The sequence below is a fragment of the Ctenopharyngodon idella genome, chromosome 22, assembly GCF_019924925.1.
Source record: "Ctenopharyngodon idella isolate HZGC_01 chromosome 22, HZGC01, whole genome shotgun sequence".
Taxonomy (NCBI): Eukaryota; Metazoa; Chordata; class Actinopteri; order Cypriniformes; family Xenocyprididae; genus Ctenopharyngodon; species Ctenopharyngodon idella.
This window is the reverse complement of record NC_067241.1, coordinates 3,077,040-3,098,216: the sequence shown is the minus strand read 5'-3', so window position 1 is coordinate 3,098,216 and position 21,177 is coordinate 3,077,040. Positions and strand designations below refer to the sequence as shown.

General features: G+C 37.4%; 2 protein-coding genes across 3 annotated transcripts; both read right to left on the bottom strand.

Moving 5' to 3' along the window:
• Positions 1 to 82: 82 nt before the first annotated feature.
• On the bottom strand, positions 83 to 11,580 carry LOC127504913 (adenosine receptor A1-like). Of its 2 annotated transcripts, none has more exons than XM_051880063.1 (2): positions 9,800 to 11,580; positions 83 to 7,069 (listed from the first exon to the last, which is right to left on the bottom strand). In XM_051880063.1, exons 1-2 carry the CDS (start codon positions 10,279 to 10,281, stop codon positions 6,379 to 6,381), a joined length of 1,173 nt encoding a protein of 390 aa, XP_051736023.1. In that variant the 5' UTR covers positions 10,282 to 11,580; the 3' UTR covers positions 83 to 6,378. The 2 variants fall into 2 exon arrangements, 1 of the variants encoding a protein (XP_051736023.1); XR_007927513.1 differs by lacking the exon at positions 9,800 to 11,580 and adding an exon at positions 8,341 to 8,439 and having other exon boundaries at positions 6,921 to 7,069.
• A 3,198-nt stretch (positions 11,581 to 14,778) lies between these two features.
• Positions 14,779 to 20,522, bottom strand: LOC127504914 (transcription factor PU.1). The gene is made up of 6 exons (XM_051880064.1): positions 20,394 to 20,522; positions 19,275 to 19,292; positions 17,852 to 18,002; positions 17,116 to 17,246; positions 16,866 to 17,010; positions 14,779 to 15,709 (listed from the first exon to the last, which is right to left on the bottom strand). The coding sequence occupies exons 2-6, from the start codon at positions 19,290 to 19,292 to the stop codon at positions 15,393 to 15,395; spliced, it is 762 nt and encodes a 253-aa protein (XP_051736024.1). The 5' UTR covers positions 20,394 to 20,522; the 3' UTR covers positions 14,779 to 15,392.
• Between the last annotated feature and the right edge of the window lie 655 nt (positions 20,523 to 21,177).

Here is a 21,177-nt window from a genome sequence, read left to right as displayed (position 1 = left end):
TAACACAGTTATCGTGTATAAAGGCAGTCTTGTTTGGCAGAAGTTAGAAGGTAACATATACTGTATGTTTGTTGTGAAATCTTATAAAAGGTATAAAAAATGTATAAACATGGGTAGTATTTTGTAGGCATGTAGTTTCAAGAGCCTTCATTTGCATAAAGGATCAGAGCTTTAGAAATACTCCTAATCACATAGTCTGTAAATTTGAATGCAAATAATTCTTTAAAATTTATAAAATATGATTTTATGAGTGAAAATTATATTTAAAGGTACACTGTAACTTTTGGCCCTCTAGCAGTTAAAAAACAAAACTGCATGCATTTTGCAGAAGAACATTGTTTTGCTTGTGCTTTGTGACTGTGCAGATGAATATGATTATCCCACTGCTCATAAAACATTCACGGTTAGGATTAACAGATGAGATTAGATGGAAAGGATCTACTTTAGATGGAAAGGATTTCAAGCTGACTAGCTGAAGATGTTACTGTAACTTTACAAATTAATAGACACGGTACTTCCTCAAAAATAAATTCCAGCAACAACCATAATGAAAAGACCCTTTAAAATACAGCATGCTTTACAATGAACTCTGTTAGAGAGCGACATATGTCAATTTATCTGTTCAATAAAACACCTTACTCACCTGATGAGTAATAAAATACCCTTTGTGGCTGTGACGGTGGCAATTTTTTACTACCGCGGTGGGATATCACCCACAACCGCCGGCTATCGGAAATTTGGTAATTCCCACTTCGAAATTTGAGGGCGTTCATGTGCAATTTTGGTCAGCAGACTCTCCTCTTTTCGGTGTTTGTTTAAAACAGGTGATTCTCCGGAGGTTGGAGATTTAGCTGCTCCATGTCAACCTTTCTCCAGAGATTGTATATAATAAAGAGATAAGAGGGTCTGTATCTCTTACCATTGGACCTCTCAGCCTATCGTGTAATGGCAGTGACATCAGTCGCAACATTCCCTAGTCTGCCTTCTCTTGAAAAAATACATTTTTATCAAGCTAAAATCTACATGTAGTTCCCAACGAAAGTATTGTTTAGTGTAAAACATGCTGAAGATTAGCAAACGGGCTGTTGATTAATTAAATGAATAGCTATTTCCCCACAAAAGCTGTTTAATCAGCATAGTGAAGCCTCTCATCCATTGACATCCGTTCAAAAAACAGCCTCTGGTCTTCTTCCCTGCGTACCACCAGGGGCAGAGCGTTAGCATTAACCGCTACGCTTTTTTGGCTAAAGGTTGCAGACTTGCCTTCCAGTGGCTTTGCTTTCTCACTTGTTGTGACAACTAACCTCTGCCACTCCCACACCAGACATGTACCAATGTAGCCGGAGCAACTTTACTCTATTTACGGATATGATGAGACACACACAAGCGAGTGACGTATGTACGCTAAGACAAAAACAAGTTTTGGAAGAAAGATTGATGATGTATTGACTTTCATTTTGAGCAAATAATTTACCTAGTTTACCTTTACCTTGTGAAAAGATACATTGATGTTTAGTCTGGAAACAAACAGTCAGTGACATCCCACTGAATATGATTTAAAATGTACCTATACAATACAGTATATCTTAATATATAACATATTTCTTAGAACACAGTATATTACTTAATAATACATGTTATACAACAACGGCACACCAATACTATGAAGCTAACTGATGCAAAACTCTTCAGTCAGCATCCTCTAATAAGGTTAGTCATATTCTTCATTTGATAGACTACCATCATAAACACCATTTTTCTTTCAAAGTCGGTTGGCAACAAATGAAACGTGTTATATATCACGTGCACAAATATCACCTTATATCTTCGGTCTAATGATGCCTTCATGTGCTATCGGAAATTTGATAATTCCCACTTCGAAATTTGAGGGCGTTCATGTGCAATTTTTACCTAGGAAACTCGTATTTACGATAATTCCGACTAGAGCACGTGAGGGCAGCATTAAGCCCTGCATGTTACAACCGTTAACCGAACGCATGAACCACGTCAAAAAAAAAAAAAAAAAAAAAAAAAATTACAACGGCATTCAACGACACTAACCACACAATCATTAAACAAACATGTATTTAAAGTATATATTATATATATAAAGTTCAGAGAAAAACTTGCAGGTCCTAAAATTAACACTCGCCAAGCGCCAAATGCAAGTAAAAATAGGTGAAAAATCAGATGTCCGGTAACATTTTTATGAATTCTAACAATGCAATGTTGTGAGAACATGAGATTAAACAAACGTGAACGAGGCTCTGTACAGTTGACGGTCAGTGCTGCATCATCACGAAAGTTTAAGCCTTTCCACTGTAAATATTCAAGTTCTAGAACACACAAAAGGGAATTAAATACTCACTCATGTGGAAGTTCAACATCCGAAACATCCAAAGCGCGCCCTGAAACCCGCTCAGACAGCGTGCAAATACTATGTTGAGCTCTCTTTCATGCCTTCATGTGCTTGAACCGACAAATTCACACAAAAAATATGCCAAAAAATGTCCGTCTCAGCGAGTATCCTAAACATAGTCCGATAAATGGTTATGTCTTCATCTGAGAAAGAAGACCCATGATACGTGCGTGCATTCGCTCTTAAAGTGACAGCATTCTAATAATCCTGCTGCTTTCTGCATTTTTATTGTTAAACAGACAACAAAGGAAAAAAAAAATACTCACTGCTCTTGAACTTTAAAAAGGATATGAAGATTACGCAGTGTTATTTATTTGATTAGACTACTTTATTAAATTTCTGTACCTGCAAACTACTGTTAGACCTTCCTGACAAGCACTGTTTATTTCATTTGTATATTTGTTGTATTATATTTATTTGTGCTATTGCTTGTAATTTGATTATTTTATTTTATTTTTTATTTTTATTACTGACTGTTTACTTGTCTTTAAAAATATAGGCTATTAAATTATATTAGTTAATCTAATAGTTTGAATTGAAATTGAAATAGAGAATTGCGAACTTTTAACTAGCATCTAAAATATAGGTGTCATAACTGCCTGTTTTGGCTTGTAAATTTTCTTAAGTCACCGGCCATTGGCAGGTGTGGTAAAAAGTTAGTTTTAGGCCCAAACTATAGGCTACTCTTAATATGTATAATATATGTATAATATCTGAATATGTACACTGCTAAAAATAAAGCTTTTTAATTAGAGAATTGCATCAAGTCAGTTAAACTCCTGGGATATTGATCTCGTCAGTTAAAGGGTTAGTTCACCCAAAAATGAAAATAATGTCATTAATTCCTCACCCTCATGTCGTTCTACACCCGTAAGACCTTTTTTCTTCTTTGGAACACAAATTAAGATATTTTTGATTAAATCCGATGGCTTAGCGAGGCCTGCATAGACAGCAATGATACTTCCTCTCTCAAGATCCATAAAGGTACTAAAAACATGTTTAAATCAGTTCATGTTCAGTGGTTCTACCTTAATATTAAAAAGCGATGAGAATATTTTTGTGCGCCAAAAAAAAAAACAAAATAACAACTTTTTGACAATATCTAGTGATGGCCTATTTCAAAACACTGCTTCGGAGTGTTATGAATCTTTTGAGTCGAATCAGTGATTCGGATCGTGTATCAAACCTGCCTAACTGCTGAAATCATGTGACTTTGGTGCTCCGAACCACTGATTTGATTCGTAAAGCTCTGAAGCTTAATGAAGCAGTTTTTTTTTTTTTTTTGAAATCCAGATCTGGGAGGAAACACCCCAGGACACCATCCGCCATCTCATTAGGAGCATGCCCCGACGTTGTCCGGCATGCATACAAGCACGTGGGGGCCATACAAACTACTGAGTACCATTTTGAGTTGTTGCAATGAAATGTCAGCAAAAATGGACTAGCCTGCTGCATCTGGGTGTCTTTGAATTCAGTCCTCTGTAGGTTGATCATTTTCATTTCCATCAAACGATGTGGCATCCTTTCATTCCTAACACATTACCCAGTCCATATCAGTTTAGATATCAGCATGATATTTTTCACCATTGAGATCTGAGATGTTTTCAAAGTGTTCCTTTAATTTTTTTGAGCAGTGTATAATAAATTCTTCATATGTATAATAAAAACTCTTAATATATAACAAATATGTGAGAACAGTATAATAGTCATTTTCAGAGGTAACTCAATTGTAATTGCTCCCTTTTTTGTCCATAACAAAGTTGTCAGCCTTATTTGAGTTTTCATATCAACAACTGAGAGTCTATTCTGTTAAATTTATGGCAAAAAAAAAAAAAAAAAAAAAAAAAAAAATTACATTACTACATTATATTACTTTCAATCTCATAAACCACCAGTGGTCACAGGAGACTAATTTGAAACACGTAATTATATCAGGTGTAAAGTAATGCGTCTTGGCTGACCACTTGTGATCGGAAACCAGGAGAAACACTGTGCCATGAATTAACAAGTTATAGAAGGCACAAATCACCAACATTCACCATGGATTTAATGTAGTAACGCTAACTGTAACTAAGGTATTGTGGCAGAAATGTTTTTTCATTATTCACTTCAGGGTTTGTACAACCATTTGAGGGAGAAATTCAAGCACTTTTCAAGGATTTTCACAACTTTTTCCCAGCACTCTAAAGCTCTAAATGTGAATAATTGCGTTGCAGGTCGATTTAATCCTGAAACAACCTTCATTAGAGCAGCCTTTTGTGGGTCCTTCATGGACAAATTTGGGCACAAATGTCATAGGTGTGATCCCAATTATTATTATTATTATTATTATTATTATTATTATTTAAATAAATCTCATAACACTATCTTCACTAAAGTAAAAACACTCAATTTATGCATTTATTTTGTGATTTATTTTTTTTTTTTTTTGTATTTCTGAGCTTATTTAACTCTAAAATGACAAAATTACTCCATTGACCTTCATGTAAAATATGCTTATCTTTTTTATTTATTGTATAGTAGTAAAAATATTGATTCCAGTGAGCCGAGACAGCCCAAACCTCAAAATTTGGCATATGTTGGCGACATCTGGTGAGATATGTTGGTATAAAAATAGCAATTACATGAATAAGTGTCATATATTAATGGCCACTAGATGGCTGTAGTACTCACTGGCTTCATATAGGCTAAAATCAATAAACTAATGTTTACATTAACAAACTTAACCTCCTAAGTTTAAAACTGTAGAATATTTAAAAAACCATTTGTGTTGGGTGAGACTATACAAAATATGCTTACAGACAAATATGACCATGCTATAAGGAAAAGACAAAGTAGGAGACAGAGTAATCATTTATTTCTAACCAAAAACATCAAATTTCAACAACTCAAAAAAGTAAATGCTACCAAACAGGTAAGAATAAACAATGTACAATAAACCTAACAAGACTAACCTGACTTGGATTCCACTGTGCTGGATTGATTTTTATTGGACAAATAAAAAAAAATTGCTCTGAATTATAGTTCCACCCATTCGTTTCCTATGGGTGCCCTCTAGTGTCCACGAAGGACCGATTAAGGATTTTTGATTTTGATTTTGCCCACATTTGTCCCCAAAGACTATTTAGGGTTAAGGGGTGCCCATAAATTTTCTGCTTGTGCTCCTAAAATTTTCAGTAAGGGGCTACAGTGCTCCTAGTAAGAAAAGTTAGCCCGGATCCCTGCCGTCATTCAGAGATCCATTCAGAAATGTATTACCATAGACGTAATTTGGGGGTGGGACATGTCCCCACCATTTTTTGCCAGGGTCGATTTTGTCCCCACCACTTTTTCTCGCGGCACGGATGTATCTAATACAAAAGAAACATCTCTAGTTGATTAGCAATTCGTTCGTTTGTGTTAAATAATAGGCGATCTGGCGCTATAATGTTGAGTGCTCGTTGCCGCTGTTATCGGTGGCGCAAAAGTGTTCTCTTGGAGCTCGTGCACACTGCGCTTCAATATCGCTTAGCGCTGTTGCGGAGACACTATTCGTTCAGGTGAAATCACTAAACAAAATACACATAAACGTGTCCCTACTCTTGATATACAATCACTGATAAACATCTTTGGTTTTAATGAGAAAAAAATAAAATAAATGATACGAGGGTGGATTAACCTAGAACCTCTGGTACGACGAACAAAAACTCTACCGCTAGTCCACCAGGACAATATGACATTGATAACGAATCCACGAATTTATTTGACTAATATATATACTCTCGAGACTAACAATATATTGTATTATAGATGCAAGGATGAAACTATTATATTAAACATGAGGTCCATCGTCTGTGTCAATAAATTGTGTGCTTTTATTATTGTATAACACAATTACAACACACCCACCGACCACACACATTCCTGTCCCACCCACGTTTTAAAACAAAGTTACGCCACTGTGTATTACACAGTGAAATTTAGTTGCCTGATTCATGACCCAATGGTTTCGATGTGGTATGATGCCCAGCATTCTGTTCTCCAGGCTGGGATCTCCACGAGGAACTTGATACATCTCTTTGTCCTCTCCAGCAGAGAACATACCGTCTCCAGATCTCCAGGTAGGCCTCCCTGATCTTTGTGATTCGAAAGGCGTAGACCACAGGGTTCACCGCCGAGTTGGCATGAGAGAGGAGTATTCCTGCGTAGAAAGCGATCTGTGGGACGCCTTGTGGGCCCGTTGAAAGTAGTACACAATTCATGAGATGAAGAGGCATCCAACATGCTGCAAACAGCAGGAGAACCAGAGCCAGAGAACGTGCCAGCCTCTTCTCCTTGATTAGAAAAGCCCTTAGTTTAGATCCACCGGCCGCCGAAGTCTCGTCTTCCCTCCGGAGGCGTTTCCGGAGACTGTAGAAGACCAGAGCGTAAAGAAGAGTCATGGCTGCCAAGGGGAGCAGGATGCAGCCCAGGTAGTTGAAGTAGACCATATAGGGCAGCGAGATGACCGCTAAGAAGGTGCAGTTGATATGGGAAGAGTTAAGGACAGGGGAGGACAGGGAATGGCCGTTGTGCCAACCAAAGAGAGGGGTGAAACCCAGCAGACAGGATATCAACCAGCACAGGACTACCGCAGCCCATGAGCGCTGTTCGCTGGCGATCTCTTTGTATCTGCAATCACAGAGCATTTTTTCATAAATATCAGCCGCTAATTAAATGGGCAGCGGGACACACACTTAACCTCAATCTACCACCCTTGTGGAAAAGAAGTTCACTTTGATATATTTGCAGACTAAGTGCGAACTGCATGCAATGTTTTCGGACGCTTAAATGTATGTTATTTACAATTAAATGAAAATGTATTATAGTTTAAATTTCTATTCAATGCAATTAGTGCTTTTTGACCCACTTAAACAGGACTTAAGTACATATTTATATGTAATTTCATAATTACTTCTATTGTTTTTGATATACTGTATGATTAAAGTGTAGGCCTACTGCTGAATGCACTGACAAGCATTTATGGTAAACTAAAATATACTTTAATGTTAAGAAACAGTCATTAAAGTGTACAGTATTATATTATCTACAAATATCGTTTTTAAAAATACACTTTTAAGATTTTAAGTACACATGCACATTTAATACAAGCGTACTTATTTTTCACAAGGGTAACTTAAGCATTCTGATCTAGTACTTTTTGTACTACAAAATACTAAACTACAAACAATATTTAATGAACTAATATTGAATTTTAATCATGACATTTGACTCGTCACTGTGTTAATACCAGGACCCGATTTTATGTTTGGGTTGATTATTATGTGTTTCTCATTGAGCTCTGGATGTGGGAAAAGCATCTGTTTATGTGTCAGTTGGGAATACAGTCAACAAGTGCCATATTGTTTAGATAAATGCAGTATAATAAGTGTGAGAACATTGTTTTATGGAGCCTCTAAAACAAACAAAAACAGAACATGATCTCTGCAAGACCTTTGTATGTTATAAAAACTAGAAACTGCGAAATTAAAAGCTTTGTATTTGTATAGTGTTTTTCCATTAGTAGTGAGTGTAACAAGTGCGAACTTCAGTTAACATTAGCAGGTTAGTTTGTGGATTGTTTATTTAGTCATCATTTGTATTAAACTGTGAACGAAGAACATTTCATTTGCTTTTACATTATTAAATGTAGGCCTACAATTCGCCCAGACGTCCTGAGTTGGTAAATGATGACAGTTTTCATTTTGGACTGAATAACTAACAATTAAATGACTCGCAGGCATTGTTAAAACTAGGTTTCAAATCAAATCAGATGTTGCTAATGAAGCTAACACTTTCCATGACACGCGTTTGTAAACTTAATGACACATTCAGTGTTTCAAATAAACACAAGCCAACTCGCCAAATGCGGATGAAAATCAACCGTGACGGTATGAACTCACTAGCCAATTTGGCGGGTTATGACTATGTTCTTTCACTTTCCATCAGGGTTTCATTCCGTAGGCGACGTCGTCCGATAAATGGACTTGGAGAAATGCCGCATATCCAACACTTTTGCGCCCTCTAGCGTCTATATTGTGACGCTGCTGAGTGCTAATAAGAAATTGCTTTCAGTGAGAAACATCTGCAGTCAATATATTGATGCGAAGAAGGGCATGGCACGCCTTGGGAGTGAAAACGGGTATAATGGCCATCAATGGAGGAGAAGCTTCAATACACTAAATAGCCTTTATTTAAATACAATAATAAATATATTTGAATATAATAGTTGTGATTTTGTTAATCTTATGGTATTTCTGTTTGGCTAGTAGAATGACCGGTACTTAAAGTGTGAAATTAAAATTGACATTTTTAAAAAATATTTATTATAAATGATTTATATGTGCACATCATTATTTTTTTAAAATTCATGTGCCTTCATTATTCTTTTCAAAATAATTTCCCCTCCATCTTGCGGCGCCATCTTGCGGCGCCATCTCTTTGGCGTGTTTACTGGTGCGAGGGCAGTCTTTTCTTATTTGTGAAGCCGTTTTATACAGATATATGTCAAAATAGGAAAGAAAAGACTACTGCAACTTCCGTTTCATGTCGACTTTAAAATTTTAGTAGCCAAATTGGCTGGTGAGTGAAAAAGTTAATTTCCAAAACCCTGGACACATTATATGATACAATATAAACACAACTGTAAGATGATCTCAAACTGACTAGGAACTGTCTTCACACCATGTTGTAATTACGAGATTTTGAGAACTTGTAAAAAGTGTTCACTTCCTCGTAGAGCTCGTAATTACAGCTTGTAAGAAATTTTTGAGAGCTCCTACTTGTACCACCTGACCGCTGCAGATTAATTTAGGCGTTGGTAGTTTTGTCAAAGAAATGCATAAATCCCAGTCCGAGGACATGAGCAGCTCTGAATAAAATGTCAGGTCCCACTTTATATTAGGTGGCCTTAACTACTATGTACTTACATCAAAAAATAAGTACAATGTACTTATTGGGTTCATATTGAATTGCAAAACACTTTTGCTGCTATTGAGGTGGGATACGGGTAAGGTTAGGGAAAGCTTTGGTGGTATGGGTAGGTTTAAGGGTAGGGGTAAGGTGTAAGGGATGGGTCAACAGTGTAATTATAAATGTAATTACAGAAATTAATTACAGATGTAATTACATGCAGGTGTTTTTAAAATATAAGTACAATGTAAAAACATGTATGTACACAATAAGTGCACTGTATCAAATGATTAATTTAAATGTAAGTACATAGTAGTTAAGGTCACTTAATATAAAGTGGGACCAAATGTCATGTTGTCATCTCAAGACTACAGTAATTATGACATGGCGGGAAGGCATAATGTGTTTGCTGGTTCTCACTGTTAACATAATGTTGCCAGAAGTTCTTACCTGAGAGGTATTGATACCCGCAGGTACCGGTCCACAGCAATAGCCAAAAGAGACAACACAGATGCTTGGGTCAGCACCAACACCACACAACTGACCGCCAGACAGGCCTGGAATGGGATCTCCACCCACCCGTCCACCAGCACAGCCAGTGGCACTGCCACCGACCCCACCAGGAAATCTGCCACGGCCAGAGATGCCACAAAACAGAAGGTAGGCTGACGGAAAGTCCGTGTCAAACACACGGCCCAAACCACCAGCACGTTCCCCAGGCAGCAAGCCACAGCAATGACTAGCTCCAGAGAGGTGTAGATCAGCCAGGCCATGAGGAAAGCAACCAATACAAGGAAAACGAGAAAAACAGAACAGAGTCTCAGTCGAGATGGAAAAATCTGAAGATGGATCTGAAGAAGCCTGTGACCATCTGGTCTGCTCTCCTCCACACACAAACACACACACACACACCCCTGATCTTCAGTATGCATCTCCGGGGGGGTCTCATTTATATGTCTTTTGAATAGACAATATTATTCACAGTCACATCTGTATTTCATCAACTAATTCCATTTGCAGGCGGACAAAAATAATGATGTTAAATTGAGTCACAGTCAAAATGATGGAAAATGTGCTGCTCATATTAATTCTATCACACACTTACAACCACAGCTAATTTGTGTAAAGTGGTGTGGTAGCCAAAGCACACAAAGAAGACTCAGGAGTAGAAAAACAAAAACAGTATTTATTTAAATGAACAAAACATGCAGGAGAAGCATGGAGAATAAATAACAGGAAGTTGTTCATACCACACATGAACAAACAAGAACTGACAAGGAGTAACTGAAACACAGGGCTTTAAATACACAAAGCAAACAAAGGAAACTAGATGAGACACAGGTGAAACTAATCAGTAACTAAGGCAACTAACTAGGGAGTAATTAGAGACTAAACCTAAATGGAATACAAGAAACAGAAGCACAAGAACAAAATGACTACTAAATGAACATAACTCTTACTTTACTCCCTCCTCCCGGAAGGCGCCGTACCAGAAAGTCCAACGATGGAGGGAGGGAGGTGGTTTAGAAGGTGGGTGAGCAGCTGGTAACAGATGGGGACCTGGGGGAGCCGGTAGAGAAAGACACCAAGGCGAAGCCAATGGAGGGTTGAACCAGGGTGGAACCTTGGCGATGGGTTCAGGCAGCACCAGGGAACTGACTGATGGAGGCAGAGCTGTAAGAGATGGAGACCCAGGCTGAGCTGAGAGGATGATGATCTAGGGCGACTCCGTAGGTTTGGGAGGCCAAGGTGAGGCCTCAGGTCTATAGGACCAAGTTGGAGATGGTGGCGACACCGGAGCGAGCAAGGATAAAGAAGAAGCTGGAGGGGAGCAGGAGCCCAATGGAGCTAAAGAGGTGGAGGGCTGAGGTGCAGCCGGAGGCCCGGAAGTCCACGGCAGAAACAGGATGATGATGGACCAAGTTTGAGCCAGAGGATTGAGGGAGTCAGAGTAATGACGGACCACAGTGGAGCTAAGGGAACGTGAATCCAAGGTGGAGCCGAGGGACTAACAGACCGAAGTGGAGTCATGTGCCCAGAGGTCCGAGGTGCAGCCAGGGAAACTGCCCCACAAGGCCAAGATGTTGTTAGAGAGGCCTGAGGTGGAGCCGAAGAGCTGGAGGGAGCCAGCAGGGAGGTTGGAGCTGAGGAGCTGAACGGCACCAGCAGAGAAGGTGGATCCAGGGAAGTGGACGGAGCCAGTGGAGGGGGTGGCAATGGGGAAGGGAGGATACCAGATGGGACTGGTTCTTCCAAAAAGCCCAATGGGACAGGCTGAGGAGGAGAGAGTTCGGGGTGGGGACTGGCTCTGTGGTCCACAAATCAATTAGCCATAGCACCTCTTCTGGCTCCGGGAGTTGTTTCAGCCTCTGCGAGAAGCTCCAAACTTTGATGATGGTCTGGAGCGGGTAGGGAGATGGCTGCTGGAGGCAGTACTGGCTCAGGGGAGTCAGAGTTGATGTTGTCCTCCTCACAACTCCCATGGTGAAGGAGAATCCACACACCCATAAGGTGTAATCTATTACACCTATCGATTAGGAGACCCTTCTTCAGTTGCAGCATCTGTCCCAAGATGCCATCCAACCTGCTTCAGAAGGAGTAATTGAGTGCCTCATCGTTCCACCGTGCCTCATGGTACAACTCCAAGAACTCTTCAACATACTCCTCCAATGAGTGTCCGTTTTGTAGCACAGTCCTTTTTTTTTTTTTCTTCTTCTTCTTCTTCTTTTCTTCATCACTTTTAGGTCAGTTCTTCTGTAAGGTTGTGTGGTAGCCAAAGTGCACAAAGAAGACTCAGGAGTAGAAAACTTTGGTGCTCAAAAAACATTTCTTATTGAAAACAGTTTTTGGGTAACATTTTACAATAAGGTAAACAATACAATACGTTTCTTTCTTCCAGGCATTAGACTGTACTGCGCCCGTACTACAAGTCAAGGGCAGGTACTAGTGTGGCACGTGAGGGTGCTTTTGTTTACAGTGGTGTGCAGACATTTTCCTACCACAGGAAACTTGTACCTGACCTGTAAGAACTCTAAATCAGTCTTGTCACAAGGTGAGATCTTCATCAAAGACCAAATAAAGCCAAATTGAATTCTAAATCCTACAAAAAACACTTTTTTTGTTTGTTTGTTTTTACCAATCAGAAAACGAGTTACACACAGACACAGCTGATGCAGTTGATTTCTGGTTGAGATCCCTGTTATGATTACATATTTCTCATATCAGGAGTAAGTCCCACTGTAAGCTCCTCCTAGGTCAGAAGAAAATTGGGGTAAGACATCAAAAGTACATTTTGTCAGTGTAGTTGTCAAACCAATGAGTCACCACACAAGACAACCTTCTGTTATTCTCTATTATTGGGACCTTGCTGACATGCCACTCCCTCCATCTGCTGGTCAGTGTTCATTAATGCATCTTGTTCATTTATTTAAAAGAAGTGACTGTTTTGTATTCCTAAGGACAACAGGGGGCAGTGTTGCGTTTGAGTCTTTATCTGGCAAAGCCTCCGATGGACAGACAGTTGTGAAAACAGAAAGCAGTGAAATCTGTCATAATGAGATGAATGACTGGGAGAATTGAAAACTAACTGAAAACTCTTCAAGATCAGGTTTGAGAAAAATATATAAGAAATGCCAAAATGACCACACAATAGATTCAGTTCTCCTCAAAGCGCTGGCTAAAAAAAAAAAAAAAAAAAAACTGACGTGACGGTGTTTTTTACACATTGTTTTTGTGTCAAAGATTGTCTTTTGGTGAAAATATAAATCTAAATATTTTAAATCCAGTCAATATTTCAACATTTCATAATGATGAATTTTAGTCTTTTATTCTGGCTGAAAGGGAATACAAGTTTAGTAAAAATTGATATTTTGCAAAATTATGAAAGACTATATAACAAACTTAAATAAAAATTTCAAAGTTTTTGAAGAATGTATAAACATGTATAAACAAAATGTATGTAAAAACTGTGCTCTTTTTTTGAAATTTATATTAAAAAATCAGCTTTCCTCTGTATGATGTATTTTCTACATGTCAGAGCACCAGGGTTGTACATCATGCAGTAGTTGATGTCTATAGAGAGAACAAAACTTTTTTATTATGCAACATATAACAAATACAAACCACAAAACATCGGTCAGGGCACACACTTCTTATAACTTTTACCTGGGATATTTATCATCAGAACTTTATATAAGAACTTTATCTATAGAGTAACACTATGACACCGTTTGACACTAATATTTAAGGAATATGCAAGAATTATCAAAATAATGCAAAATACAGCTTCATCAGTCTAATTTCAAAATGTTCATTTTGGATCCCAGATGAACATCATAATTAGTTCTTCAACATGATTGAAAATCTAATATTGATTTTACACAACAGTACTGTAAACAGTATTTGGCAACTTATGTTTCAGACAAAATTGTATGCATTTTATTTTAAGGTCTAATTAACTAGACTATAATTGTAACAGTTTGTGTGGTTTTAACAGAAAGCCACTGGCATGAGACAAACAACATCTTTCCCTTCTCGACAATCATTAACAGTTCTGTTGTAGTGGCGGTTTTCCAGAGTACACATGCTTTGCATATATGACCATATGTGCGTGAATATGTACATGGTGGGCTTGTGGCAAACTGCCATCAGATGGAGTGCAGGGCTTTGTCAGAGATATTGTCATTTGTGTGTGATCCTCATGGTGAGGCTTATCAGTGTGAGAATTTAACAGGTTGTAAAAAACAAAAAAAAACAAAAAAAAAAAAAAAACTACAGATGCAAAAAGAGTTCGATTTCCACAGATTATAAACTGTTGATGCCACTGAAATGTTTAACTTACAGCACATTGTTTCTTCCACTAACAAAAAAACATGTAACAAGTACTATGGTAATACCATGTTGTTTGGGCATTAATCACTGTTATACAAACATATTCTTTAAAATAAAGGATTCTTTTTTTGTAGAACCATATAAATACCATCTAAATATGGTAATCTCTCATTACCATGGAAATTGTGCATGTAATTCACTGTAACATTTAAACATGCAGTTGCAAACTTCACCACCTGAATCTAACTAAAAGTGGTTGACTCTGACACTTAAAAGTTGTTGGTGTAACCTAATTTAATCATGACAACTCTCGGAATACTTTTAGTGTATTTGGTCTTGGTGGACTAGATCTGCTACGCTGCTGCAGAGCAAGTATGGACTTGCTATTGCCATTAGATACACAGATACGCTGCTGTGAGCCTGTAAGATATGCTGCTGCTGCTGCATGAATAGACCTACATAAATCCCATAGCAGATCTAGGCAGGTGGAGCTGGGGAGGTGGAGGGGTTCAGAGCGCAACAGCAAACAATGAACCAGACTATTTAAATGTTGAGCAAGAAATCTCATTGGGTGCAGGATCAGCAGAGGGCAATCAGCTTGTGCCATGTATAAATGATGTAATTGCTAGCAGATTGGATGTAAAGGATCAGCTTGCACCATCTAGAGTTTCATGACTGAACTACATATGTAGTCTGGTCCATTCAGTCATATTAATACTTAATAAAAAACTTGAACATGAACAAAACATTTTACAATGGAATTTTATAAATTAAACAGTATGACATGACTGCACTGACAAAAATACAACTTTGCATGTTAAGATTAATTTATTCAGGCACATCAGGTGTCAACATTTAATGACATTAAAAAGTAATTGAAATCAGCACAAAAATTGGCAAATATTTTATCAAAAAAAAAAAAAAAATGTATTCATAACTACATATAACGTAGTGTAAAGGTTAACAATCCTCAGATTTACATATTTCAAAGATCACCTTCAACTTCATAGAATTCGATGTTATTCGATGTTAGAGTACATAAAAATTCCCAAGTTCAATTGAGCCTCAGTTAAGCCAAATAATATTAGAAAAATCAGTGTTTTAAGTCCACATTACATTATGAACATTAAAAAGTCAAAACCATCCTCTGTAAAATACTCAGTATTTATTTATACTTTCCCAGCTAGGAGAAAGTCTCGGTGGATGGACCACATTAACTACCCATGAATCTTTGCGAGTTGTTCTGAAGGCCTCTCAGTGTTCTCTCAGTGAACTGATAGGTAAGTTTACGCTTCACTTTGCAGATCTCTCCTGTTCGCGAATAGTTTCGCAGGGCACGGGCCATTTTCTGGTACGTCATTGTTTTCCGGTTGCCCTTGCGTCTGCCCCACATCTCTGCCAGCTTTTCCTTGTTCTGGGAGGAGAACTGGAACGTTCCATTGTTCGACTGAACCCACCAAATACAGCTACGCATGTCTGGTGTCTGTAGCATCTCATATAAGAACTGAAACAGTCGCTCTTTCCTTTTACCTGAGAAATGACAATGTTTTTAGTGACTTTTAAACTGCAGAATGTAACATTTGGCATCTGTCTGCTTTTTTGTGTGTCTATCTAATCACTTATCGGTCAAGTAATTGAAAGACCAGGGCACAATGAAAGCAGTCTAAGACCTATTACACCCTTCAAATGTCAGATTAAAAATTAGACAGTATAATCCCGATCGAACCAAAGTTCACTTTGACTGTAAGGGTAAGTCTATTTGGAAGTAAAAATACAAGGTGGGTGACATGTTGGAAACCTACACAACACACACTCTAAAAAATGCTGGGTTAAAAACAACCCAAGTTGGGTTGGAAATGGACAAACCCAGCTGTAGGGTTAAATGTTTGCCCAACCTGCTGGGTAGTTTTATTTAACTCAACTATTGTTTAAAAATTACTGTATTGCTTGCTTAAAATGAACACAAAGTATGCTGGAAATGAACATTTATTAATGCTTAATGAACATTTATTAATATTTATTAAAGTTTAATGAATAATTAAATAATTTAAATATATTAAATTGCTTATTAATAAATGTTCACTTTTTGATTATTATTGTTGCCTCTAGTAGTTATGTGTCTGATTTTTAATTTCCAACCTATTTTGGGTTCATTTTAAGCCAGACATATAGTAATTTTTAAACAATAGTTGGATTAAATAAAACTGCCCAGCACGTTGGGCAAACTTTTAACCCAACCGCTTGGTTAAAACAACCCAATCGCTGGGTTTGTCCATTTTCAACCCAACTTGGGTTGTTTTTAACCCAGTATTTTTTAGAATGCAACATTTGACACTAAATAACCATAATCAAAATCGAGTCAAGAGTCCAGCCAAGTCTGTCTTGATGATATTCAGTTCTCTACATGTGACTCTTCAATGTAAATGGGATTTTATGCCCATTTTAATTGAACCATGTTGTTTTGGACCCCACTTACTTTAAACATTCTTCAAAATCTTTTGTGGTCCACAGAAATTAGAAATTCATTCAGGTTTGAAATGACATGAGGGTGAGTAAATGATGACAGAATTTGTCCCTTTAATTATTTCCATCCAGTCCATTTTAAACGGACTCACTTAAAAGAATCGCTGGCCCAAAACCAAAATGAAAATACGACAAACGATGGCCTAGCAATGCTGTGTTTTACCTGAGAGTGGCGCTAGTGCCATTGAGTCATACGCAAACTGTCCCTTCCTGTCAGAGGTCGGAGATGGTGGAAATTCTTGGCATCCAGAGCTGGTGGACAGCGAATCTGAATCACTGCATTGGTTTCTGTCATACTGGCAGTGCCCCTAAAACATAGACTGTTATTAACATCTATGCATAGGTCAAAATACATGTACAAATCTACATATGACTGCAATATTATACCAGTGTTTATGTCTGGTCAGACCTACCCACTCATTGTGACTGAACTGACAGAGCCACGTCTGCTGCTGCTGCTGCTGCTGAGGCTGTTCATGAGTCTCATCTGTTCCTGGTACTCCACCATAATGCCATTCATATGCACGTCCAGACCAGCTGTTCTCTATGGAAACACATCAATCATTATCAGTATCACATATGCTGCTCGCTACAATCAACAACACATGCAGGCTGTAAGGTTATTTTTGATGTTAAAGTGCTTTCTCCTATCCAACTTAACTGGAACAGCAAGACATATACACCATTTGTTGATTGATTCCCTTGAAAAGTGTAAATACTGTAGCACTTTCAAAACATTGCTGTTTATTTGAGCATCTGACCAGCCTGACACAGCAGCAGCTCAAACAATGGTGTGAGTTTGGGGCGGGGCTAGCTGTTTAACTGAGCAATGGAGGATGAAGAGAAGGTAGACCTGTTTAAAAACTGTGTGACTGTTTAAACAAGTAAGTGAAGTGTAAAAGATTGCACATCACAAGTAAGTACTTTTTATTACTAAATTTCCACTGTTTTTACAGTTTCTTCTGAACTGTCATCACCTGTGGCATGGAATCCACGTCTTGAGACACAAATAATAACAAAGCTTTGTCAAAGAGGAAATTACTAACCTTACGAAACTGAAAGTGCACTTCCATTAAATTCAAAAAGAAGAAGTGACCTTTCCCTCAGTGGTCTCCTATGGTCTTTTAGTTCTGATTGTAAAACACTCACCTGCCATACTGTGCTCCTCTTGACCTCTCCTCTGGACACATGGTGCTGACATCACCTCCACCGAGTGCTCCTGCAGGTATTCCTCAATCATGTCAAGGTCCAGGTTCCCTGACAACGGCTCTCTAGGGCCCAGCTCTTGGAAGTATTGAATCTGTAGGTGAGACAATGCATGTTAGTAAGCACTGAATCAGAAAGAGTACAAGCAATGAGCATCAATAAAATTATACTGTAGGTAAAATAAAGTTAAAATGTTTTCATGTTTCGTATTTAGGAGAGACAATTTATTTCCTTCTCATAGATTCAAAGAACAGAAAATTTTAAAATTATACATTTGTGCTCAAAAATGTTAATAATTTTAACAAAATAAGAGGGTTGCTTGTTATTTTATTTAGTACTGCTACAGAAGATACTTGCATGCTTCCTAGAACAAACAAAAAAGTATTTTTGTTTTAAATTCACCCTGATCATCCAATTCAACAAGTTTACCCCACCCCTTTTGTAACAGTTGTGTATGAGTCCCTCAATTGTGCTCAGTGTAAATAGATGAATCATACAGTCAAAACAATACAGTCACTGTAAAAGTTTGAAATATGCAAAATATGCTGGAAAACCAAAGAAAAGTGCCTGGAGGATTTGTTTGAAGAAGAGAAAACATGGGACTCATAAACAACCATCACAAAACATAAAAACAGCCGTGGATCATCCAGCTAAATACAGTGTTAAGAATCAAGCATGTAAATTTTGAATGGGGTCGATTTTAACTACTATTTTGTCTTGTGACCATATGTAAACATCTGTTATGTGAAATATCTTATTCAGAACAATATTAAATAAAAATAACTTGCAATTTTTATGATCTCTTCTTATTTTGTTAAAATTATTAACATTGGTATGCAAGGAACTTTGGAGCACTATATACACACACACACACACACACACACACACACACACAACTACTGTTACATTATACAGTATTTACAACTGTTTAATTGGAAGGAAGTTGGAATAATTTGCATGACTAGAACATTCAAGAGAATCTCCCTCTTCTCAGTAAAAAATAATAATATTTGCATTATGAGTGTGTAAACATTTTAGTGGTAATAATATGCATATACAGTATTTTGACTGCATAAAAATATATTGTCTACAGCATTTTGACATTTAAGACTTCAACTGTCTGAATGTCATTACATTATACAAAATATCAAATTAAGTGTCATTTTATTTAAACATCAACATATTTTCCATACAAATTCCATACAAATTATATATATATATATATATATATATATATATATGTGTGTATATATATATATATAATTTATATATAAAATGTTAGTGATTTTAACAAAATAAGAAGGGATCATGCGTTTTCCCCAAACATACTAACTAACAAACTAACAATAAATAAATAAATACTCACGGTTTCAAGGGCCAACATCTGAAAACAAAATAAAAAATGTTGGTTGAGTACAAACATGAGTACAAACACCTTAAAGTGACTCTACATGACTGCACAGAATGAAGGGAATGCTGTTAGAATGTAGTTTGATCACTTCAAACATTTCTGAAACATATTTCAGAATAAACAATGAAACTGAAACAAACGAAAAAACAACTGTAAAATAAATAAGCACAAATAACTATTGAAGCATCGTGAATGTTCAGTTACCTCAATGTAGTTCCAGTCGACTTAATCTATCGCAATAGAAAAGTGGATAAGCCTATGACTGCTGAACAAGATGTTGGAAGTGAGGGTGGAGCTGTGCATCACCTGTAATACACACCTGTTGCCTGATCTGACCCTTTTATATCCTCTCTCTCTCTCTCTGCTTTCCCCTCCTCCTACTGTAAACTCATAACGTTAAGCCAACCTTCCATCATCAACATGCAAATCTCTATTAATCAAACTTTCATCTGGGTTTAACGGTATGACCACTCCCCTTTGCTCTGTCTGTATTGAAGCCTTCTGGGCATTTGGTCTGCATGTGTTGTTACTTTGTGTCCTAAAAGTGGGATTTTACTTGTAACTGCCACAAAGATCATTGAGGTATTACATGGATCCAGATAAACTCTTGTTTTTCCTGTCTGAAATCCTACAGTTGATATGATTATGGTATTATGTCATACCCATCATAACCCATTTATTGATCTGAAATGGATGAACTACTAAAACAGCAGATGTTCATTTAATGTTCGTTTGTATAATATAAAATCAACGAACACATGAATGGTTTTGCTTATGCTTGTGAATCATGATCTTCCTGTTCTGTGGTCAGTAAAGTTTAATGACGGAACAGTAACTTGCATTCAAATCAAAAGTCTGAGACGGAAGCTTCTAACTGTTTAAATCAACAGGATCGATTAAACTGTTTTTACTGTATTTTTGATCAAATAAATGCATCCTTGGTGAGCAAAAGAGACTTCTTTCAAAAACATTTGAAAATCTAAACGACCCCAAACTTTTGAATGGTACTATATAATATAACATCTTAAAGGGATAGTTCACCCAAAAATGAAAATTTGATGTTTATTTGCTCACCCCCAGGGCATCCAAGATGTAGGTGCCTTTGTTTCTTCAGTAGAAAACAAAAGATGATTTTTAACTCCAACCGTTGCGGTCTGTCAGTCGTATAATGCATTGAAACGGTAACACTATCTATGAGATTAAAAAAAAACATGCACAAACAAATCCAAATTAAACCCTGTGGCTCATGACGACACATTGATGTCCTAAGACACAAAACGATTGGTTTGTGCGAGAAATCGAACAGTATTTATATAATTTTTTACCTCTAATACACCACTATGTCCAACTGCCTTGCGCATCCGGTTGGTGAGGTCTGAACGCGCTCTGACAATGGAAGTGATGTCTCGCACTCATTGAAGTATAAGCGCAAGACATCACTTCCGTTGTCAGAGCACATTCTCAACACCGGCAGGAAATGACTGAAGTGCCCTTGAGCAAGGCACCTAACCCCCCAATCACTCCCCAGGCGCCGCAGCAAAATGGCTGCCCACTGCTCCGGGTGTGTGTTCACTACTCACTACTCCTAATTTGTGTGCTCTAACTGGATGGGTTAAATGCAGAGGACAAATTCACTTTCACTATGTCTTTATATAATAATAATGTACTTATTGTGTTCATGTTGTGTTGCAAAACACTTTTGCTGCTATTGAGGTGGGATAAAGGTAGAGCTAACACTTATTTTACAGTGTCCTTGTTATACATGTTACATGACATGTATAATGACAGTAAATTATGCATAATTACAAGAAACTAACCATAAACTATACTCTAATCCTAACCCTATAGTAAATATATT